This window comes from Gymnogyps californianus, chromosome 10, assembly GCF_018139145.2.
Source record: "Gymnogyps californianus isolate 813 chromosome 10, ASM1813914v2, whole genome shotgun sequence".
NCBI classification, from domain to species: Eukaryota; Metazoa; Chordata; class Aves; order Accipitriformes; family Cathartidae; genus Gymnogyps; species Gymnogyps californianus.
Genome location: NC_059480.1, coordinates 2,067,682 through 2,091,770, shown reverse-complemented (window position 1 = coordinate 2,091,770; position 24,089 = coordinate 2,067,682). Strand labels below are relative to the sequence as shown.

The 24,089-nt window shown below is 50.8% G+C and overlaps 1 protein-coding gene across 1 annotated transcript; it reads right to left on the bottom strand.

Annotated features, from left to right (window-relative positions):
* Positions 1-312: 312 nt before the first annotated feature.
* KY (kyphoscoliosis peptidase) lies at positions 313-20,710 on the bottom strand. The gene is made up of 12 exons (XM_050902792.1): positions 20,578-20,710; positions 19,475-19,537; positions 17,178-17,240; positions 14,996-15,070; positions 14,774-14,815; positions 14,009-14,059; positions 11,909-11,991; positions 11,414-11,522; positions 8,432-8,549; positions 3,059-3,247; positions 2,276-2,466; positions 313-1,214 (listed from the first exon to the last, which is right to left on the bottom strand). Exons 1-12 carry the CDS (start codon positions 20,708-20,710, stop codon positions 313-315), a joined length of 2,019 nt encoding a protein of 672 aa, XP_050758749.1.
* Positions 20,711-24,089: the final 3,379 nt, after the last annotated feature.

Sequence of the window (24,089 nt, the reverse complement as noted above, 5' to 3'; positions counted from 1 at the left end):
GCTGCTGGCACAGAATGACCTATGGCCAGACAGTCACTTGTCTCCTTCAAAATGTTTGTCTGGACAGTATTACTGAAACATAGGTGAGGGTTTCATTTAATTTCTTCCACCGCTGCTCCCCTCTTAACAGGATTTTCTGCTTCTTTGAATTTCTTTGAGCCTGTGGTCTTGCAAAAGCCTGCAAGTGTTGTCCCGCATTCGTTGAAAGAACAGATTTGATTGAGAGAATGAGCGATCTCTAAAGCTGTGTTGGTTTTGGGCACGTTGGAAAGGTTGGTTCATGCAGGTGAGCAAAAGAACAAGGAGGGGATGTTACTGGGTCTCAACTTCGTACTTTAGGACGTGTGAGTAAAAGCTGTGGTTAGCGTTCTCGTGCACCATCACGAACACCTCTCTGCATCCCGAAGTGTTGCAGGTTCCCTCCCAGTAGCCTCTGCTCTGGGTGAGAGGGTAAGTGTTCTCAGCTTGAACTAGCACCTTTGCTATCCCGTGCATTTTGAGTTTAAACTGAACGTTGCGATTCGCTGGCAGCAAGCCGGAGAGCGGCTCCAGTATTTCATAGTCTTCCACCCACTTGCTGTAACTCTGAGGGAAAGCTGGCCACTTCACTTCAGTGTTCAGGCAAGTGATGAGGTAGTTGAAGACGTAGTCGTAATTGCCAGGATCTGACTTCTTCTTGGCATAGATTTTCAGAACAAAGTTCCCTGCGTGGGGGAGATGGATCTTCAGCTCAATTTGGTTCCCACGATGGATTTGCATGATGTGCCGCCTTCTCATATCCTCTGTCAGGCTGCTGTTATCGGAGTGCAGCGAGGCTAAGACGCTTATGTCTTTGCCCAGGGTGAAGGTGACAGAACACCGCCCGTCGTTGGTGTGAATGATGGGGTCGGGGTGTGACGGCCTCAGGAACCCGTGCCGCTCCGTGAACCAGCTTGGTCCAACAGGCTGGTGCAGGTCCTTTGGGAAACGCATGGCCTTGTCCACAGACTTGCACTCTACGACGTATTCTAACACGCAGTTGTAGACATCTTCTGAGGCTTTGGAGGGCTTGGCAAAGATCTGCAGCTTGTGACTCCCTGTCTTCTGTGGGTAGATATCCAGCTTCATTCCGTGTTTTTTCAAAGTCATTAAACCGTGTTCATCTGTTCCCTTCAGCTTAAACGTAAATAGTGTGGCAGAACGGCAATCCACTGATACAGAGGCTTTTCCATTTACTGTGAAATACAAAAGAAAAGAAACTGCATAGGAGTTTCAGTACATTTTTTGCATGTACACCCCGTTCTGGGAAGCCTAATCTGTCCCAATAAATTGCTGGTTCTCTAATAGTAAAATAAAGAGCTGCAATTGACAGATCGTAGCTTGTCAGCTGTCTGCTTAGACCAGTGTCCCTCGAAAAGAATGAAGAGTGGCTTTTGTTTTGGAGATGTGCATTTATCCTATTTCGATACACACTGAAATGGAGCTGTGGTCCTATAGAATATGAAAGCCTGTGTGAAATATAACTGCAAGTACCGTCAGCCCATGCGCTCGAGAAGGGCTTAATTAGATGTGATTAGACCTGATTGCTAGTCCAGTAGCTGTTCCAAGAAGCTTCAGGGAAAAGTGCAGGAACCCTCTAGTACGTAGATATGAGATGATCTACCTTCCCATGAGCCTGTTCCCAAACAGCTTGAAGACAACGTTAAGTCCTAAAATGTTGTTGCCTTTAAGTTTTAACTCTGTGTTGTTACATTCATAAATTAGCTATCTAGTTAAATTCCTGCAGCTCTTTTAAAATCTGAGGAAGGTGATCTTAAATGTGGGCCCTGTAGTTCAGTGGTGTTACCTGTATAGTTTTATGTTAAAAGAGCTGCTAGACTTACTCAGGGTGCTCGGTATTGCATAAAGAGGTGCCTGTTTATGCATTATTCAGTAATTGAAACTTTTGGAACATCGTAAAAGGTTTTAATCTCATTTTCAAGCCAGAGTTGCTAATGTATAATAGCAATACTTCTAATTTTGCACCACTGATGCTGGCTGATAGAGTAACTCATCTTCAGCTGCTGACTGAGGCTTTCTTTTAGACCCGGGGGCTACTACAATTTTTCACAGCTTGAACAAAAAAAAAAAAAAAAAGAAAGAAAAAAAGACCCTCCTCTGCCCCAAGAGCTTTGAGTGTGCTCTGCTTGCCAGAACCAAGCTGGCAATGTAATTCACTGCACGCACGCCGGTGTGTGGTGGATGCGGGGCTGCGTAAGGAGAGATGCTCTGCAGCGTCCCCTCCGCAGGGCGTTACCTGTTTGGATGACAGCTGTCTCCGGGTGTGCGGTCAGCAGGCCCAACGTGTAAAAATTACTGTTGGGCAGCATGTTGTTCTCAAAATCTTTCAGCGTCAGGGTTGGTTTAAGAAGCTGCCAGTTACTGTTATCTGGGAAGTGATTGTTAATGAACAGAGCCGGGTGAGTCAGAAAATAAAACTCGTTGTACCTGGAAGAAGAAGGAAGAGATTAAAGGAAACTGAGTAATTATCAATAGTTAATTCTTCCCCTGCACAGTGGTGGTGGTTTCAGCAGGAGGAAGTCGGAGTGTTCTGGGCTGCTGGGAAACTGAGGTCGGTGGGTTTGAAATTCTCCAGGCAGAGAAGGAACCTGAGCTTTGGCCTGCCATTTCCAGGGCACATGCTGAGCTTTTGGATAAACCCAGGGTATTTGCGCTACCCCCTGCAACCATGGGCTCCTGAAGAAAGAGGGAGGCACTGCTGCTTGTTTCAAAGTGTGGAGGCACCCTCCCTCAGGCAGCTGAAAGCTATGGATCAAGTGCCACGTAGTATTGCATGAACTGAAGATGCGATAAGCAAAACAAGTTCACTTCTAGCAGTTATGCGGCTTGCTGCTCAGGGCCGCTGCCTTCCTACAGGTACGTGCTCCATCCCTTGTACAGGCAGCCCAGATACCTTGCTCAGGGCTTTGGGTCTTGCTGCGGGACCTAAAATTTGTCACTGTTTGGTGTGCCAAACCCGACAGCTTTCCTTCTGCCTTTGTGGTAGGTTTCTCTATTAACATAGAGGATGGTTCTTTACCTGAAGGTGAACTTGGCGGAAGAATCATCAACAACACCGCTTCCCCAGGTGCTATCGAGTAAATGCCACCTTCCGTCAAGGTAGACGGCGTTCCAGGCATGGTCAGAGTCCCCTGTAAAGGTCTGCCCCATCTTGTACCCGTACCCCTTAGAGTATCCCGATAGCTTCATGCACTGGATTCCTGCAATACTAAAAGGAAACAATAAGATGCAGCAGGAGACTTCTGTTTTAAACCTATCAAGTGTACTTTTGTGGAAGGACAAAAGGAGGAGCAAAGTCTGCAGAACTTCAGTCCTGTAGTCAAGTGGACCAGCTCCATCAGCTCCTCAGGTGCCTCCTTGCAGTTGAGTCCCAGGGGAGTTAGGGGGTTTAAATGTCTAAGTGTGCAAGTGTACTTCTCTTTGGAAACTCCAACTTCTGACCCTGGTGACAGACTATTGTGCTAAATGCCTAGGTTATTGCACTGTTTAATTCCCTGGAAAGCTTGCTGTTAGCTGGGGCGCTGTGTTTTCCGTGACAGGGGGATCTCTGCACTTTGTACAGCTTTCCTCTCCCTGCCTTCCCGTACCAGCCTGTCGGCACATCTAGAGGCAGGCAAGTTCTCCCCTTTGACCGCTGACACCACGTAGAGACGGTGTTTCTCTGGGCTGTGCTAGTGAATGGCTTCGTAAGGGGTGGGCGTGTGAGAGTAACCCAAGGTACGGACGCCCGAGGTGTTGGGTAGGGGCCGTTTTTTCTTGTAGCCTTTGCATAGGGACTTGGAGAGAGCGTCGCGCTGGAGGAAGGGGCTTTTCTCTTCCAGTTTTTGCATATTCCCTCTCTTTTTGTCTGAGGCACCGTCAGCGCAACGTTGTTAGAGGAGGATGACAAAGATGAAGTGTGCTTAATTGCTCTCTGTCTTGTTACTCAGTGGAATCCCGTTTGATGCTGTCCACAATTAGCCCATGTAATTATAAATTAAAAGTGCGTCTGTTCGTGCTTGTGTTCTCTCTGTGACGGTAGGCCTGGTATTTGACACCAACTAAGATATCTTAGACCTCACGGGATTGTGGATGCTGATTTAGTTTCCTTAAAGAGCGAGCTTGTGCTTGCCCAGGGTACAAATGATTAGTCTCTTTTTTAAAAAAAAAAATTAATACCTGTGTTGATGTATAAATAAGATTTAAATAAGCACTGTGTTAATAAGCTCTCTGCTGTTGATAGCAATGGATTCTAACATTGGCATCTTATTTCAGCATTAATCTAAAATTGCTTCACTTAGAGGATTGTCTTTTGTGTAGGATGGTATTGACATTTTTCTTCTTCATTGAAAAGTACGTTAAATGGAACAGCTACCTTAAGTAATAAACTGTGCATGCTTCAAGAGCAAGATTGTCTGCATAATGTGGGTTTAACTCAGAAGAAAAGTGATATTTATGGGGAAGATAATTAGCATGGTTGTTAAGAAGTTGAGGTCTGATAACAGATACTGGCTGGTAACTGGCAGTGCAGCAGTGCTTATAGGGAGGATGGCTTTTTTCACGGAGATGATGCTGGTTTGAAGGGAAGGTGGTCACTTCAGCTTCTCATACGGACTTACTAAACTCAACCCTGGACATCTTTGTGTTACTTCGTTATTTGATAGTCTTTCTTTAAGCGTAGCAAATTAAATTCTTACATTCTTTCTTAAATTCTTTAAGAAAGAGTATCAAAAATAGAATCACAACTGCAAAGGGCTGATTGAGAGCCAGCTGGGAGCTCACGCTGGGTAGCCCGCAGAGAGAAGACAAAGTTATACGGAGAGGAGAAAGGTGGCAGTACCCCATCCCCGCTAAAGATGGCCGGCAAAGAAGAGGAGGGAGCGTGCAAGCCAGCTCTCGTTTAGCGTGGGCTGTTAGGCAGCGATAGCGAGGCACTGCCTGTCACACGAGGTATTCAAAACGAACGCGGCAAGCCTGGAAGGAATGCCATTGAGAAACCTGGTGTCGCAGGTGGTCTGTAAAGCCTTTGCCAGCCCGCAGTCGCCTGTGAGCCAAATCCTAACGTGGAGCTGGGCAGTAAATCTGGAGCAACTCCACAGACGAGACTGGTGAGAGCTTGGTTTTACACGATGTAACTGAGGCTAGGAGCCAGCCCGGGAACTTTAAGGAAGATTTGATCCTAGGAGTTTCAGAGGGGCCTAACAGGAGCTAAGTACCAAATTCCCACTAATTTCATGGGGATTGGCATCTAATCCTTCTAGGCTTCTCTAGACGCTCGTGTTAGCTGGGATATTCAGAGAGAACATTAAGGGACAGGTTCTGCCCTTCGTACTCCCTGTGCTCTCACTTACAGTGAACGTTAGCGAAGCAGCAAGAAGAGTTTGTGCTTGGATGTGTTCAAAGTTCCCAAAAGAAAGGTCAGAGCATTTAAACAGTGGTCTCTCTAATAATGGACAGACAAAAACACAGGCTAAAACATCCTGTAAAAGAGCAATCCTGTGTTGGTGAAAAGAGTGATTGTGTCTCTGTTCTTGCGTAAATGACTTTATACAGATAAATTAACCAGGCAGAGAGAAGATTGAGAAGATCTCCAGAAATGCTTGAAGTGGCAATGTGATGGTAGAAGACGACCTAAGTACAAGGTGGACTGGAAGAACTGAGTTAAGAAACAGTTGGCAACATCTGCTTGGTGCAGCAAGGAGGTTAAAAGCTAAGTTGCTTTTCTGCTTCAAAAGAGTAGGAAATAATCTGGATCTTGCTATAGGTGTCACTGGAATTCAATGGCGCCTTCTTCCCTTTGATTTCAGGTTGGCTTTGATGATTTCATCTAAAAAAGAAGCAAATCTGGCTTCTCCAGAGGGAAACAGAACGGTTTATACTTGTCGTAGGTAGGTGTACGCTCCTGTGCCTGAAAAGAAGGAAAGCTACTGACTGTAGAAAACAGGAAAAGCAAGAGGATGTGAAACCTGGATTATTTGCAGACTAATTATGAATAAGGAGCAGCTAAGTGGTCGGATCCACTGCAGGGACTGCGGTCAGCTTTGCTCCCAAACGTGGTGCTGAAACTTCTCCAGTGCAAATAATTGTTTTGCCTTCATCGTTAATTCTGGGAATTAACTCGTTAAGCGAGTTTCTCCCTAAGTCCAGACTGCTAGGTTTTGCCCTAAATTGAATTAATGAATTTACACTCCCCGATTCACTCGGCCACGCTACCTCCTCGAGTTTGCTTGTCAGCTGAGAAGCCAGCTCTTGATAGATGCTGCTAAAATATTGGTCAGAAGCCTGTGTTTACGCTCATCGCTGTTACGCCTGATGTTTGGAAACTGATGTTTTGTGGCCAGCTTCCCGCTATCCGTGCCCACCTTTCCTCTGTGACAGGAGTCTCAGCTAATGGGAAGAAGTCTGGCTGCCAAAGCTGCGGTCGGAGGTGACAGTGCTGTGCCTGCGACAGGAACTCTTCTCTCTGCTGGCACTGGGACAAGTAGGACTCAATCAGTGTCAGCCGTTGACTTCAGCAGGACCTTTGGGGGGGGACTCCTGGTGACTGGCAAATTGGGTTGTTTGTTAAAGTTGCCTCAACAGGAGCTAGGAAAAAAAGGCATGTTAAAAGACCTTTTCCCCCCCAAAACTTGGCTCTGAAAAACCTTCATAGAAGACGACTGCTCTTTGCCTCTTGCCTTTATGCTTAGACTCAGCATAAGACTTGAACAGCGCACGAGAAGAAGGGACGAGGAGATCCCCTTGCAAGAAAGGGGTGTTGCCTTTGGTTATAGTTTTTCAGGAAAGGAGCTAAACATTTAGCTAATATTTGATGAAAGTGATAGGCTGGATGACTGGGAGGTTTCCCGAATCACAAAGTGAATAATCAACCTGGAACTGAGGAATTAAGAGTAAATCAACAGAGCCTTTAAACAGTAAAAGATACTCTTGGAAAGATTAATGTTTTTAATGAACCAAAGATATGCTTTTTAATGAACAGATGCAAATTTCCCCCACTTCTAACTGCTAATAACTGTTCCATAAAGTGCAGTTATAAATTCATACTTCATCATCCTATTTCTTTATTTTACTCTTTAGAAAGCAAGATCCGATATAGCGGGATATGTTATTGGTTGGAAGCATTCACCACTTTAGCATCTGGCACAGTATTTTTTTTTTTCTTTTTTTTTTTTTAAATCTGTCCTTTTCCCTGTAGATTTTGTTTGTTTCATGGTGAAAACCTTCCCAAATCTTTTTGGATGGTGTGGAAAGCCAATTGTTACTTACACATGCCAATTAATAACTGGTCTTTAATTTTTTCCAAAGCTGTCTTGTAAATGGAAGGTGCTCCCTGGGAGAGCCACCTTGCAAGCCCGTGCTCTTAGGAAAGTACACCGTTGCTTTCTGGCGTTAGGAAGCCCCTTCCAATCTTGTGTCCCTGAGTCGTCAGGTCCAGTTTTCTCCTCTTGGACAAGCCTTCTACATAAGGCTGGTCCCAAACTTGCCAGGCACCTTCATTGCCTTTGCTACTCCTCTAAGCCAAACTATTGCACACAGCTGCGAGAGGTGAGATGCTGCGAGAGGTGAGATGCCGCTCCTGGCTGCGGTGCTCGAGGGTTGCCTTGCGCAACAGCCATCTCCTTTCTTTACTGGGTTGGAGAAACGTGAGGGAGAAGGGATTTGCGCTGCCTTCATATGCAAGGCGCCTGTGCTGCCTGCCAAGGAAGGGGCTGGCTCTTCTACGAAATGGCTTTGTGATCATAAAGTCCTGCTTTGGGGGGGAAATCTCGCTCGTTTATGCAACTAATCTCCAGTGAAGTCAACAAGGTTTTGTAGGCAGGAGAATGGATTTTAGTCATTACATGCCAATGTAGCTCTAAAATGGGAATTGCAGTCTTGGCCTCAACGGTGCTGCACCTTGAGATTGCCTGCAGAAAACGGTGCGGTAAGTGCGAGGCAGCGTGCCGGTGGTGCTGCTGGAGCGGAGGGGAGAGGGCATCTCCAGAAGGTTTTGGGAAGGCTCCTTCTGGGACCGTGCCTACCTCTTGCATGGGAGCATGTTGGAGACAACACTCCTCCTTGTTTAAGTCTTGCCATGCTTTTAACCTTCACATGCAGGTACTCAAAGGAAAAACCTAGCTTCTTCTAACCAAATTAGCTCTGTGTTTTCATCTGCCATTATGTTAATGCAATGCGAAGCTCAGCAGATGGCACAAAGTAAATTATGCTGGGGAGAGGGGGGTGGAGGGGGTGGAGGAGGAAGCAAAATTGACCTTTCTAGGACTTGCTGTTTTTCCACAGCGTGGTTTGAAAGCTGAAGTTCCACGTCCTGCTTAAAGTCACATCAGTCAATGCAAAGGCAGACAGAACAGGCACCGAGATGACAATGAATGTTAACTCTCCCTGGCATTGAATGTTTCTGAACTTAATTTACCTGCACATTTGTTCAAAGAGCCCAGCGTATCCCTCACAAATGCTCTTCCGCGTCCGAAGCACGTCTATGGGTTGGCTCGACAGCTGGCTTTTGTTATGGTAGCCCGCTACATCGTATTCTGCGGGAAGGAACACAGATGAAAGTTCATCCAAAAGCCTGAGGCAATGGGATCGACGGGCAGCAGGAGCAACGCTTGGATTGCTTTTCATCTCCGTGAGCACGAGCAAAGAGAAAAGAGCCCTGGCGCGTGCCGCACAAGGATGTCGTGGACGGCTGGTGGGGGGAGAGGGACGAGGTCTATCTCTCATCAGCGTTTGTGCTGAGCCTGGGCTGGGATTCAGCAGCTGAATCCAAATGGGAGGAAAACTCTGCTTTTTTAGAGCAAGTGGGCCTCCCCAGGGGCTGCCCTCGTGCGGGGGGGATTTACAGTCTCGAGAGCTGCCGGTAAAAACCAGAGCGCTCTGCATTTGAAGGAGTCGGGCTCGTGTTACTGTCAAAGGAAACCAGTGAGCTTTTTGCACTCTTTACAAGCGATTTGTATTAAAAATACCTGGAAAATAGCTTGTTGGGAAATACCTGAAACGATTTGTTGCAAGTGAGTCATATTAATACCTGGAAGCGTAGGAAATCTTAATTTGTTTGAATGAATGCAGAAAAGCGGCACAGCAGGGTTCCTTCAGACAGAGCTTGAGGAACTGGCCTGGGAAGGTTAATTCAATACTGACCAACCTTGGTCATGTCCATAACCCCTTTCTTAAAATACGAACATATTTTTCTGACAAAGCCCTAAGGAATGCTGCGTCAGCTGATTCATCCTCCCTTTAATGCTGTGGAAGAGGAAAAAAAGCTGGCAACACACGCCGGATTTGTGCTTTGATGAAATGCTGCAACTGCTTGTCTTTTATCTAAGGGGCTCAGCTGACGGCCGCCTCGGGTTTGGCTCCTGGGGCTGTAGGGAAAGGCTGGCCTTCTCGACCTGGGCTGTTCGCCGGGCCACCGGCAAAGCTGCAGAGCACTTTGAGGGGTTATGGAGAGCTAGCTGGCTGCACGTGGCTCTGTGGTTACGGTAGAAATGATAGCTAAAATAATTTCTTTTAGTGCTATGGCTGCATGGAGGTAGCAGTCCACCGCAGGCAGGGAGTTGAATGGGGTGGGAAGAGGTACCCAGGGAGCAGCGCTCTCACTTAAAATCCAAACAAGGAAGGAATTTATATCAGCAGTTGCTCTTCCAAGATAGATACATGGCATTTTTGTGAGCCGATTTAAATTCCTAGCGCTGTGTTTATTTCCCATGCATGTAAATAGGGGTCAGTCTCTGCAGGAAGGCAGGAGAACCGGGGCCAAGACAGTGTAAAAAAAAAAAAAAAAAAAAAAAAAAAAAAAAAAAAAAAAAAAATAAAAAAATAATAATAAAAAAAAAAATCTTGTGAGGAGATCACAGTGTACCTGTCGGGGATCAGAGACATCCCGTGAATGTGTGTAAGGTACATGGACCGACTCAAACTAGACGGGCCGTCCCAAGCAGGATCTGGCCCAGGCAGTGGTGGGCAGAAATGAGTTAATAGCGTAAAGACCGAATGGTCAGCGGCCGATGGGAGCTCGGCGCTGGGATGAGTCAAATGCCTGGTTTCAGGAAATGCAGTGAAATCAGCAGTCTGCATGTTTAAGGGCAAGATTAAAGCTGCTTGGGATTGACCTAACTATGCTAACCGTGCAGTTGCTGGCAAAGCTCTGCTGATCTCAGTGGGCGTGAGATTAGGCCAGTGCTTCCCAAATTGCTCTTCTGCTCTCTGTCAGCTGGTCCGTTCCGCCAGTGAACTGCACTGCGCCGGAGCCCGTCAGGATGCGCACGAGGTGAGGGAAAGAACAGCTGTACTTCGCCCCCTCTACCCCCAAGAGTTAATGGGAAAGAAACATTTTTGCATACGCTATGCAAAATGCAATCACGTTGCACATCCCGTTTCCCCCCAGCGTGGAGCCTGGGGTGGCAAGAAGCCTTTTGCCCCCTCTGATGTGCCAGACTGGAGAGGCTACAAATGCTGCCGCCTCCTCCTTCCTCATCCTCTTTGCATCACTCAACTATTTCTGAAACTCCAGCATTGCTCGGGTTGGGGTTGGGTAGGAAGGGGCAGGGGAAACTGAGTGATGGCAGCTCTCATGACAGCTGAAAGGGTGCATGTACAGGCAGGAACGGCAATCCCGCAGGCGCCAGCACGTTTTATGAAAGCCGGCCTCTCTGATGCGCTGACATGGCTGATGGACGTGTCAACATGATGGACGCAGTTAGGTACCAGCTAGAAACTGGAGCGCGGGACGTATCCACGAAACGCAGGGGCAAAGCTGGCGGCGAAACAGCCGAGAGACTGTCGGAGGGCAAGAGGGCCCCTCACCCAGGACGGGCTGGGCTCAGCACTGGGCTGTCCAGGCTGCTCCTTGCAAGGGGTGGTCTGCTGCCCAAAGAGGGAGCAACAGAGGAGCTGCAGAGGCAGCTGTGACGACACCGAGCTGGGCAAGGCAGCTGGATGGTTCCCGGCGGTAGCTACGCTACGCCGACAGCCTCCCGCAGCAAAGGCACCAGCGTGCGGAGCGCGCTGGGAAGGGCTGCGTGGGGGGCGCGGGGATTCAGGGCAGCGGCGGAGGTGAAACTTCTGGTGGGGTTGGATGGCTCGGAATGTGACAACCAGGGCCCCGGTGCTTGGCAGCCTGGCTTCATGCTCCGGCTGCTTAGGTGATAGGGACTTGTATGGTTACACCTTTGAGTAAGTCAGGTAGGAGTTACAGATGCGTCGTGTGGAAAGAAATCGTTTGCACACAAACCTCGTAGGGCCCGGCAGTGCTAGGAGAGGGACTGTGGCCACAGAGGTGGTGAGATAACCTCTGAATACATTTCTGGACACATCCAGAAAGCCTTCTTCCCACCCACCACAGGAAACAAACCCACAAGATACATAGTAAGCTTCTCAAATGAAGATCTCAACCTACCTATGTGATGGCATACCCATATCCATATGGCTCGGACTTTTTCCAGATCAGTCCGGGCTTGTTTAAGCAGGGCTTTAACGAGTTCCTCTACGCTGTTCTCGACGTTTACCTGTTTGTGAGGAGGAAGCATTGCAAGATCGTGGTGAAGAAATTGCTATGGTAGATCTCCCTTCCTCCGCGCTCCCTGGTTCTTCTAAAGCTAATGAGACCCCACCTGCCAGGAGACTGCTCTAACTCAAGCTTCATTAAAAATAGAAAGACAAAGCTGTAGTTCCATGTTTCAAGCAACTATTTTTGGTCATAATTTCCCTCCTAGAGCGGGATCTCTGTTGCTGATGTTTGCAGGGAAATGGTTTTTCACTTGTTCGGGAGATTTTGAGGCACTTGCCCTGACTGATAGCTGGGGCTACGCTGGTGTTAGTGCTGGTAGCCAGGTTTCAAGGAACGTCCCCGCAGCGGAGCTGGGAGGAGGACAGAGGCAAAAGCAAGACTTACTTTTAGTGCGTAGGCATCCAGCTTCTCAAATTGCTGCAGATCTACTGGCATGGATTTCAAAGAGGATTTGTCCCATGGATACGCTGGGAAGAAACGAGTTGTCATTGTCGCGGGAAGGGAGGGGGTATTTTTCCTGGCTGTACGCTTGAACAAGGGGACACTGCAGAGCTCCTGCCCGACCCGCGGAGGCATCCATCAGTGGGTGCTTAGGGAGCAGAGGACACGAGGGCACTCGCAGAAGGTCCCTGCCAGCTGCACGGAAAGCAGGAGCCATCCTGTCTAGTCTGGTATAATTTGGGCAATGCTGGAGCGGGAGGTGCCCCTCCATCTTTGGCACCGTGTAACAGCATAGAAAATCCCAGGACATTACGCGGAGGTGCACGAGATACAATGCAGAATTATCAGGGAAAATCTGTACTGTGGAAGCCCTGGCAAAAACATGACTTTCTAAAAAATCCACCAAAGAGCTGGATTTCTCCAGTAGTTTTGCTGAAAGCGATGACTGTTTCGCATGGTAAAGGGCCCCGATTCTGCATGAGTTCAAGCACATGAGAAATGTTACATGGGGAGCAGTCGGATGGCAACTGGTGTGCCTACCCCTCTGTCTGCATCTTTGCAGGCTCGAGGCTCCCGCTTCTACTCGGTGTGAACAAAGGGTTAATAACTTGCCCTAATTAATCAGCTAACTTATATTTTAACAGTCTCCGAATGAGCTGACACTGTTCTCTCTGATCAGCGAGCCACCCGAGTGATGCAGCTATAGCTCGGTGCACAGACGTATCAGATGGACGTCTCCCCTGGACCGCCGTCTGCTCAGCCCTCCCTTTTCTTCTGAGCTGGTGAGAGGAGAATTGAGCTCTACAGCAATCTCTCCCCCTGTCATGTGCTGTCAAAGCCATTCAGGACTAAAGAGATTCCTCTACCTATCTCTGTAGGATTGTTATTTCTCTGGAAAAAAAGGATTTATAAGAGCTCACGAAGTGAAAATGCTGTTGTGTGACTCCCGAGCGCTGGGAGAGGTGAATGAATGGTGCCGTAGAGCTGCTGTTTGCCTGGAGAGAGGCGACGAGGAGAAGTGAGTTGCCTCGGGCTGCGTGTGGGAGCACAGAGGCTTTGGCTGGTGGCATACTGCTTTATTCGTGACCCTTGCTAAGCAAGCGGGACGCCCCTCTGCTGCCTGCTCAGCGAGTGCCGGTGGGAGCAGGATGCACGAGAGGCTCCGAGAGCATCCTATCCTAGCTGAGAAGCCGGCAGTGCTTCTGAAATCTATGTTCATCACCTGCTCCCTCCCCATCTCCCCAAAAACGGGGCTCTGGCCCCTTTGCTGCCAGCTCCAGCCCACTGGGGAGGTGGCCAGAAGCTCTATTTCTGACTCGCAAAGGTGTTTCGTTAACGTGAGCCCTGCTTTTCTTGGAAACCTCTGCCCCAGGGAGGGGTTATGGGGCATGCCGTGTCCCAGTGACGGTGCAGCCTGCCAGGCGGGACGCAGGCACATCCCTGTGCCGGGCAGGCGCCTGTCTGCCAAAACCAGCACGTAGGCACACGGCATCTGTTCCTTTAACAGGCTTGTTGGTTTATCTTGGTTTTCCCTGTTAAGGGCTATTACGCTGACCTAAAGAGAGAGAAAGCAGATTTACAGGTTTAAAGGTTCCCACTCTCTACAGCTCTGAAAACTACTTTTTGCCTTTTGGGAACGGGATGGTTTTTTTTAAATTGGTTATCAGTTTTTGTCTTTGTCAGGTTATAGCTGCAAAGGCTCCCCGCAGATGCAGGATCCGCGGTAACTCACGTAGCCCTGTGCAGTTAGGAAGTGTGCATCGTGCCTGTTCGCAGAGTAGCCTTCCTCGGGTGCGGAGCCTTGGGAAGGTCCCGGGCACGTGTGACGTTCCCAAAGCCATCCCCATCTGCCACCCCGATGAACGGGGGGGTTGGGAAGCTGAATGCTACTCGTGGTAATAGAAATTAAATCCCTTGTCCGTGCAGTTCAGTCTCGGCTTGCAGCAGGGCAAGCCCTGTTTCTAGGACTGATGGGCTTTCTGTCTGGGGCTGCCCTGTGTTGTGCCCCACCGTGCCACCGGCGTGGGGACAGCTGATAGCTACCATGCAGGTCTTTTCCTTCTGGCGGCCGCGGGGCTTCGGTGCTCTGGAAACCTAGCAAAGTGGAGAAGGGAGCGTGAGGTGAGCAGTTGTTGGCAGGAGAAAAAAAGACAAACAGAAATAAATGACTCTGGGGAGCAGGACTGGGTGGAAAAAGCTGAAACTGAGGCTTTTCTTTACCCATTCCCTCGCATTCGGATGCGGGTGTCAACACCCTGCGGAGCGTGGGTGCCGAGGGGAGAGGGATGAAGGAAGCTGCCTGGACCGCAGTGCGCTCTGCGTCCCCTCCCCGCCGTCCTGCGGCTCTGCAGAGGCCACATTCCCCAGCAGTCAGGCATCTCCTGTTCTAGCCTGAGGGCTGGGGACATCAAACCCCTGCCTGCCACCCGGCCAAACCCCCCTAGGCATGGAAGAAGGGAGAGCTGAGCTCCAGAGCTGTTAGATGATAACCCTGCAGAGAGCTCTGCGGCAGCTGGAGGATTTCTGAGGGGTGCTGCGGCCCCCGGACTGTCACCACCCGCCTTATCCCAGGGCTGGAGGAGGAGGAGACCCCCCCCACCCCAGGAGCGGAAGGATTTTGCTCCTCAAGCCCCAGGCGCGGGCAGGGTCCAGCAGCATCTGCCCGGTAGGGAGAGCGGGCAGAGGGGTTGGCATCCTCTCAAGAGCCTCGAGCCCCCGTGGGGAGAAGGGAGCCTGTCTCCTCCTGGGAGCAACCTCCTGGGCGAGGGCTAGCTTGGAAAGACGCGCCGTGGTAGAGCAGAGCCTTACCTTTGTTGTCCTGACCTCTCAGGCTGGGCGGCCTCTGGGGACCTGCAACAACCCCGGCATGCTTAGTGCAATCACCACAACCCTGACCCTGGCTCGAGGGGTGCAGCGTCTCCTCGAGCTCCCGGGCTTCTTGCCCTCCCTACTTCTGCAAAGGGAAGGATGCGGCCCCTTCGCCCTCCCACCCTTGACCCGCTCTGCCAGGGTTTAAAGCCCGGGCTGTACCTTTTCCAAAGGAGAGTTTCTTGAAGAGTTGTGGGGTGGTATCCTTGGGATGAATCTCCACCGTCACTTGGGTTCCTGCAAGAAACGATAACAAACTCCCTAAGAAAGGGAAAACTAACCAGGACGCGGAGGAGAAGGGCAGGATTGCCTGCCAAGGCATTGCTGAAGCCAACTCTTAACTTTAGCAAAAAAAGCGGCAGCTCTGGCGCTTGTGAAGGTACCAAAGCGCTTGGGTTTCCGGGCAAAACAAAGCACCCTTAAGATAAACTGTGTGGTCAGAAAGTCTGTGGTCACCTCCGGCGTGATTTGTAATTCTCAAAAAACAAAAGACAGCCCGTTATAGCCTAACAGGTGATAAAACAGATCATAAATAAACCAGAGGTCCTCAGCGAGGATTATGTGGCAGCTTAAAAAAAAGGTTTATCACCATATTAAATAGCTCTTGATGGAGATACGGTAAGCAGAGAATCAATTTCTTTCATTGATTTTTTTTTTCTTGGAATCAAACAGAAAAATGGTTTGACTTGTGATATTAATGTTTTTGGCAAAGGCCGTTGCCTGCCTTTAAGAGGCAGAGTCCTGGCAGAGCCGGCTGCGGTCCAGGCGTGCCGTGGGGCTTGCGCTCTGCACGCCGTGATGCTCCAGAACAACCTCAGATGGAAATCTGGGGGACTTGTGTTTTAAAGTTTCAGAGAGAGAAGTACGAGGAAAAAAGTTAGGCAGTGTCTTCTAAGAATTACCTGAACTTTTTGGAAGAGACAGCATTTTTTTGGCAAGTATTTCAGAAGGTTTTGCAACCACCGAGGTTCCCTGGAGGACCTCGGCGCGCTCGTGGGCTCCCCGTTTCGGATCAGACAGAGGTTACTTTGGAGACTGAAGGTCAAGATGTTAATGCACCTCGGGTCAAGATGTTAATGTACCTCGGGGCTGCCATCCAATCGCACGTCCTACCTCCTACAATTTTATCGAGAGTCTCGTGACATTTGGGTTTTTCCTTGAAAGCCAGCTCTTGGAACCAGCTAATTAGGCAGGAATCTGCACTTTCATCAAAGAGTAAGTTTTTCCACAGCATTTAAGTTTAGAAAAAGTTAAGTGTCTCCTGTGGTTATGCAGAAAGGTTCTCACCTAAGCAGAAGGCGAGAAAAACTGTAAAAACCATTAAAAAACCCCCCTTTTAAATCCTAGAGCTTGACTCCAGTTTGGGGATGATTGCAGATATCAGGGTGTCAAGATTAGAGCTGGCTGGTGTATTTTGTCAGTTAATTCGAAGGTAAAATGACGTTGTTTCTCAAAGGGATGATTTTGTGCAAACGGTATGATTTCCTTAAGATTTTTATATTTTCAGGGGTCCTTTTTTCATTACTCAAGATAATTTTTAGCTTTGGGTTTTTGTGGGTTTTCCTGCCAACATCCACTTTCTCAGTTTTTCCCCATAAATTAAAATTCTTTGTTTTCAAGAAACAAATTTAACGGCGAGGAATGCCTTCTTCCACTAAGTTTAAAAGGCATTTGACAAATGAAAAAACGTAATTCCACAGAAGTTTTTCAAAGTGCTACATCCATCGCTTTAAAAACTAACGGTATGAAATGGTTACTGATGTTTCTATGACCTTTTTTTTTTTTTACTAGACCTAATCAAGATATCCTTCCTAAAGAAACGCTTGCTCTTCTCCTCGTTCTCTGTGGCCAGACCAGTCCTTGGCCAGCGAGCGCTTTGGGGCGCAGCCGGCCCAGCACTGCCCCTGCTCTAGGGCAGGGATGGCTCCTTGCAAGGACCTACCCTGTGAAAGGACTTCTGCTGCCTTAAGCGAAACTTCTGCCAGTACTACTTCTTCCAGCCCTTGCGCCCTTCCATCGGCACTGGAATATCTGACATTGGCAGCAGTATGTTCTTACTGTGCTTTCCGATTACGTCTACCAGCCGTGTCCTGGTTGTGAGGGGGGTGGTGGGAACCCAGGTGCTCCAGGACCCACCTCCGTGCACCCACACTGAAAGACCCAAGGATTCTCCAGGCTCCCCTGGGATTTTCAATTCTTCATGCTCAAGATCACAAAATTGTCAGGGTGGGGCTTTTTCGCTCTTTTGGGGTGTTCTGAGGTTCTTTTATCACAGAAAAAGCTTGAGCGGGAGCTCACTGAAGCCCTGCTCTGGAAAACCGGTATCCCTTGGGTCGCCACTTACCTTTGTTAGAGTATGAAGTAACGGCTTGCGTCTGCTTGCAGGACTCCCTGGAGTCTCGCCGGCCTGCTTGCGCAAAGAAAAACATCTCGGTGCCTTGAAGAGAGCGGAGGTGCCCGGCGCGGAGGCGGATTAAATCTGTGCCTTTGCTCAGCCGCGAAGTAAGTAACGACACAAGAAGCCTGACCCCATTCTCCAACTTCGAAGCCCAATTACTCGTGGTCCAGGGGCTCCTGGCCCTGCTCAAGAGGGATGCTCCAGCCTAGGGAAGGGCTGGAGTGGATGCTGCTGCTCAGGGTGTGGGGTTAGGGTACTTGGATCTGCAGGTACGTGTTTGGAGAGGTGGGTGGGAGGGAAGGGCAGCACGGGGGGGCTTGGAGGCGATGCGGTCCCTGGGTGGGAGGGTTGGTGCGGTTGTCAGCATCTCATCCTCACGAGGCAGAGGGAGGTGTGGGGAGTACCTGGCGTGCCCGGGGACCACGTAGTTGCAGGCAGCATAAATCTCCTCCCCCGGGCTGCGCTGACAGCCAGGGCGGTCAGCAAATGCCAGGCGACACTGAGCCCTTGCTCCCGCGTGGCTTTGGATGCTCGAGCCTCGCCGGAGGCGGGGTGGACGTTGGCCAGGACACCAGGGCGATCCCTCGCTCTTTTTCAAAGCGTCACGGGATCACCGTCCTGCCAGCCACCAGAGACCAGCGCAAGGAACCTGGTTTTCACGGCTCGTCCTGAAGGCCAGATACCATTCGTACCTCGTGGCTGTGACAAGGATCCGGCCCGTGAATGATGGGATTTTGCGGCGCGGCATGGGGCCGCAGCCTGGTTGCCTCGGTGGGGTTGGGGCGAGGCTTATGTAATACAGTTTGTAAATATTGCGGCAGCACCAGCTGCTCGGTGGTGTCAGAGGCTTCATCAAGACGCTAACACGGCTGATTAGAGGGGAATTTATTAACCCCTGCGGCGCTAGAGGAGCGAAAGCTCTGCCTGCTCCTCTGGCGTCTGAATTCCTTAGTAATCCTCACAGGGACTTAAGTTGTGCCTAAGGTAGAGCTGCAAGGGAAGGTTTCCCATATTGCACACTAAATACTCCTGCCATTAGTTTGGGGGGGTAAATGATTGATACCGTCCTCTCACTCGTAATGGAGGCTCTGACTCGTGCTCTGCAGCTCCAGTTGCAGACCCCCTCGAGCATGACAGAGGAGCGAGAGAGTGTTGAATACTTGTCTGCTTCCCAGAGTGGAGGCTTTTGTTATCTGGTGTCTGAGACCGTCAGATTTGTTAAAAAAAACCCCCAAAACCCTAAAGTTGTATCTTGCGATGAAATATTGCTTGCTCACAGCCTGTGAGCGCCATCCAGTCACCACTGATTTCAGAGGGGCTTGGATCAGGGCTCCTATCGAGCATCGCACTGGGCACAGCCGTGGCTTTTGTATGCTGCTATGGCTTGGCCTGTGGAAGCAAAGCTCCTGTTTGGTACAACTAGAATCCACTGTTCGGTACCGTGAGAATTACCTGTTGTCTTGCTTTACCTTTGCCCCCCGCCTTTCTCTGCTAGACACCACATTAGGCTTAGACTACCAGGAAAGCAAGCGGGATGGTCTGATTCCCTTCCCCGGGAGCTGCTCTGTCCTGTTGTATCGCAGTCCTGCAGCCCGGCTGCGTGCAGCCAGGGGTAACCTCTTCAGATGGTCCTGCTGAACTGTTTCAGGGCAGAGGGGTGAGGAACTGGCAGGGGAACATTCAAGACTAGCAGCCACATGGTTCCTGGATGGCCATCACACCTGCCTCGCACTCAGCGATCTCTGAGCGGGGGAGATGAAGAGAGGACCGGTGGCTAGATGGGTTGAAACCCCAAAGGTTTCTTGCACACCCCAGACCCTGCTGAAGCTGTGTGAGGGCTGGGGAAGTCTCTGGAAGCTCGATCTGCAACCTGAGCAATTTGGGGCACTGAATTTCCCCTGCCATCAGCTGGCTGTGAAATGTAAGAGCTTCGTGCACCTGAAATATGACCGAGCTCCACGGCAGCTTGCAGGAGAATCCCCTGCAGATGGCTGTGCGCGGGCTCTGCAGTGCCACCGATGTGCATCCCGGCTACGGAGCAGAGGAGAGCATGGAGGGGATGCTCCCATGGCACATGGCCCGAGGCCCTCCGCGTGTCTCCAACGAAGCCCCCCAAAGCACTGGAAAGGGATGGGTTGTTTCAAGCACATTTATGCTTGAGAGGCACACCTGGGTGCTGAAAGCTTGCAAGTAGGTTTTGTGTACTGTGGTTCGTTTATCAGTAGAGTGAGAAGATGACATACCGTTAAGGTCTCTCCCCTGAGGTGGCCGTGACCTGCTGTTTCCATTTCCATCATCCTGCAAACCTGTAAAATACAAACGTGAGATTGGTGGGCTGTGCTCCTGGAGTGAGGTTCTGGCACTGCCTGGAGGCCAAGCACCCCGGAACCTTTCATGTAACCCGTCATTCCAGCTGAACCCAGGTGTCATTGGGATCCACCTTCCATGTCTCATCTGCAGCGTTTGTTGCAGCCCCTGTTGCTTGAGTATGAAATACCAGGAGGAAGAAAGTGCAATAGTCCCGGTCTAAGTTGCTTCGATATGGCTTGCTCGTATTTGGGTAGGTTGCTGGATGCCGTGTTAGATGAAGCATGAACACAACTTCTGCTAGCTTTGCCTATCCTTGTTAGCCTAGAACTGGTTGTCTGAAAATCTAGCTTTTCCCCAAGGTTTTAGAGCAGGAATACTCCTTCTTGTCCTTCTACTTCTGCAGGGAGGGTCCCCTTACAGTTGCAGAGCACAGCCTTAGCTTTTTGGAAGATCCCCTGAAGGATAGGAGCTGGGCCAGGGAGACTGTCCCAAACTGTAGCTATAAATGGCTCAGGGTAGTCATCCTTGGAGACAAAGCCTAGACACGCTTCAAACAAAACAGTTTTGCCCCCGTACTCTGTTGTAGTAGGTGCTGGTCTGGGGTGAAACTGCCGAGCTCTCGCCCTGCTCCCCTTGCACAGCCGAGAGAGCCTGTGGAGGCATCTCAGGGCCACCGCAGGACAGAGCAAGGTGCAAACATGGTCCTCAGATTAGTATCCGTGTGTATGTCACCTCCTCCTGCACCCCGGGTTGCATGCACCAGAGCCAGACACCGAGCAACATGCAGCATGCAACGTTGCGTGAGCAAGGGCTCTCCTGCACCGGGAGGACCAGCGAAGGCGCGCTGAGTTTCTACAAAAAAAGTTTGAAGCTTGGGGTTTTGCAGCATGTCTGCAAAGGGAAAGAGGAGAAAGAGAGGGGGGAAAAAGCCCAAGCCCTGCTCCAAAGCTGCTGCTTGGCTTCACCGTCTCCCGGGCAGCTGGTGCTGCACCTGCAGCCCTCCCCTCCCTTGCACCCACTGCAGGCGGGACGTTACCTGCGCTTCGGCTGCCTTCTGTCTGCCTCTCTCTCTGCCCTTTCTGCTTGCTCGCTGTCTCCTTGGGGTGGACAATAAGCAGCAAATTGATTGCTACTGCACTGGGATCTGTCTTAAAGTCCATGGTACCCATCAGAGCATGGCCAGGGTGCCGGTCCTCCCGCGGAGCTGCTGCTGCTCCTGCTGCGAGCAGCCGTGTTTATTTTCCACCCTTGGAAAAGCGAGCGTGCTCCCCCCCGAGCCGCAGCACCGGCGGGCTGGCCCTGCCAGCTGCACCATGAGGGCTCTGCCAAAGACGACCCTAATGAAGAGGTTACAAGTCACCTTTGAAAGGAAATCGCAGGAGGGATCCATTTCCTAAAGCAGAGGAAGGAGCTGCGTTTCGGCCGGGGGTGGGGGTTCTGGTTTCAGAGCATGCCCCCGGCTCCCCCTCCCCTCTCTCTGCCCTTTTCGGCTTTAAGCACTTGTCTACACTCAAATCCCCCAGCAGCACTGTTTGCTGGGGGGGATTCGCTTCCCCGCGCTGGCAGAAATCCTTAAAAGGCTTTCTCTCTTGATCCTCTCCCCCGGCAGAAACTTAAAGGATGCTTAGGAGCATAAATAATAACAGTAACTGCTGCAGGAGGAGGGGAGAGGAGGGCAGCAGCTGCGGCGGGGAGAAAGGGGCTAGAAACGGGGCACGAGCAGCCATTTGCGGCGGGGAGGATCAGTCTTTGCAGGGCTGCTCGGCATGCAAAGTGACAGTAACGAAGGGAATTGCAGGGTGCGAGCCAGACTGTCCCAAAGGAGCCAAAAAAATCAACCTCTCTCTGCCCCCATCAGCCTGCAAGCCCGGCTCCTGGGGTAGCTGGAGACCGCTAACCAAAAAGGAAAGCCGTGCAAATCCCCGGCTTTCTAGAAACTCTCCCAGCCTACAAAATGGGGGACAAGAAGGGTTACAGTGCGGGGTTAGCAACCGGGCTCAGCTGGTGCCTGCAGCTCGGAGAAGGGGCTGGCAGGGAGACGCTTTCTAATTTTACCGCTGGCCCCCGTCCCACCCGTGCTGCCAGCCCCGGCTGGCTTGGCCGGTGGTCCCAGGGGAGCGATAGCACCTGTGGGCTGAAGGACTCTCCGGCAGCGTTAGGAAGGGCTGCGGGGGTGCGGGAGGCACTGCCTGGCAGAAGGGGGGGTTCGGGAGCTTGGCACGGGCAAGGTGCCTTTTTGCGGGTGTCGCGAGCGCTTTTTCGGGCAGGAGTGTGAGAGCGCTGGGTTCCTCTGGCTGCGGGCTGGGGAAGTTGTTGTCCTGGATCCGCGGGCAGGAGCTGGTACTACTGCCCGGTGTTAAGTTACTCATGTTCGGAGACACGGGTTTTCCCCGTGGATCTCTATATAAATCCTGTTCCCTCCCAAACTCCTGCCCCTTTTCTGTTCCTGAGCCTCTTCCAAAGCACGGACAGCCGATATGCCCCCGTGCTTGCCTGCAAATCCAGCCCTAAGCAGCTCCTCAGCATATCCAGAAATAGCGTAGGTGGCTGTGGGGAACCTTCCTCCATCCAGCTTTGCTGGTGCACCTTTGCATGGTCCTGCACCCTCCGTGACCCCCTGGACGGTGCCCGCAGCATCCCTGCCAAGAGGGGAGCGTCAGGGATGGGATGTTGCATGTAACCCCCAGTAAGGCGGCGAGAGTCCCGGGCTGGGGATGGATAATATTGTTGTTGGGGTCCAGGTAGTGGTTTTGCTCTTTAGTTTGTGCATTTGAGTGGTTTTAGGTTCAGGGGTCCCTGGTTCAGCTCTGGCTGTAAGGAGCTAGCTGGAGGTGGTTAAACCTGAGGAGGAGGAGGAGGAGGGAGGGAGGGACAGATGTACGCTGAGACGCGCTGGGCTCTGCCAGGCAGACTTTCCAAGCCATCTGGGGCTTGCCCGTCTCCAGTTCAGGTCCCCGAGATTTATGGCTGGAGTGACTTTCTAATCACAGTTTCGCCATCTGCCTGTTGGCCTTTAGCATTCCCCTCTCACCTGTCACCGAGCCCTGCCCGCTCCTGCCCGCTCCTGCCCGCGCCACTCAGCAAGGAGCAACCTTTCCTCCCCATTGCCCCAGCCGCTCGTCTGAGGTGCAGCCCTTTTTCCCTGCGGGTCCCTTCTCCTTCGTCTTCCCGGGTGGGACAGTCTGATCTCCTGAAGTACTCATTGGCACGGCTGAATCCTAATTCGGGTGTTGCCCAGGTCCTGCACCAAACTCTGCCCCGGCCAACGCATCTTCCCACCAAGCCGCTTCACTCCGCTGCTGCCTCCCATCGGCAGCGATTTCCCTGCACGTCCTGGCCTCGCTCCTCCAGCAAAGCGGCTCGCTCTTCACCTCGTTCCTCTCCAGCTCCAGAAAGGTGATGGCTCAGTGACAACAAGAAGGAAAAAAATCTGGCTGGGGACGTTGGTAAAAGCAGGTTTCGGTGGTGCAACCCAAGTCACACTGAGAACCCGAGCCGAAGTCGGTGCAGACACCCAAATCAATGTTGTGGTGGCACCAGCTGATGTTAAGCCGATGCATTTCTTCCCTGGCAGCTCTGAGCTGGAACCTCCGCAGCCGAGCACGTGGCGGTCGCTGCTTCGGTTGCTGCCGGCGCTTTCCTTCCCGGTGGGCTGTAAAACTTAGTCGAGTCTTATTTTATTTCTCTTAATGGTGAGCTGGCAGCTCCTGGCCCAGCTGCTGGCAGGCAGCAGCACTGCAGGCTGAGCACCGCTCCGCCGTCTTGCCTCCGCCGGCCTCAGCTGCGTTCAGCCCAAATGTGTTTCTGGCACAATGAAAGCATCTGCAGGAAGTTTCTGCTTTCCTAGAAATAACGATCATCAGGGAGAAGGTAGTTGTTTTGGAGGGCTCTTTTGCATTTTCTTTTTTTCTATTTTTTCCCAACAAAAGGATAGCTTGAGAGGGGAAAGGGAAGGTTTCTGACCGTGTTTTTATGACAGTGCCATGAGCACGAAGGCAAAGGCTTGGCTTGAGGTGGGTGCTGCTACCTCCTCCTGCGGCAGCAAGCCCTCCTTGTTTGAGAGGTTCATATGGCCATGCGATTTCTCATGCACAGGAAGCCTGTCACTGCCCTGAGATAAGGTCACGGCCAGCAACATCTGTCTGTCTGCCAGCATATTCTTGAAGCTAAAAAAAATTTACATTTTGAGGAGGGAAAGGAGAAAGCCTTTTATTGCTGTGTTGATTTTAAAATAAAGGCAGCTCTTTGAATTTGCTGCAGGATTTAAAATGTTCACCAAAGTCCCAGGGAGATGAATTAATGGCCAGAGAACAAGAGAAGCTATCAGAGTGGCATGATTACATGTATTTACCACACGGCTGTCATTTCTCCAGGGGTGATCTGGGGGAGAGAGAGACCGTACAAATGTAGAGCAAGAATTAGGTTATTTGAATCCCATTGGGTAGAAAGGAAAATTGCAGGCTGCGTTCCCCAAGAAAGCGTTTTAACTCTTCTGCAGGTGTTTTGCCTTCGCTACGGTCCGTAAAGGCTCCAGCAGAAGGTGTGGTG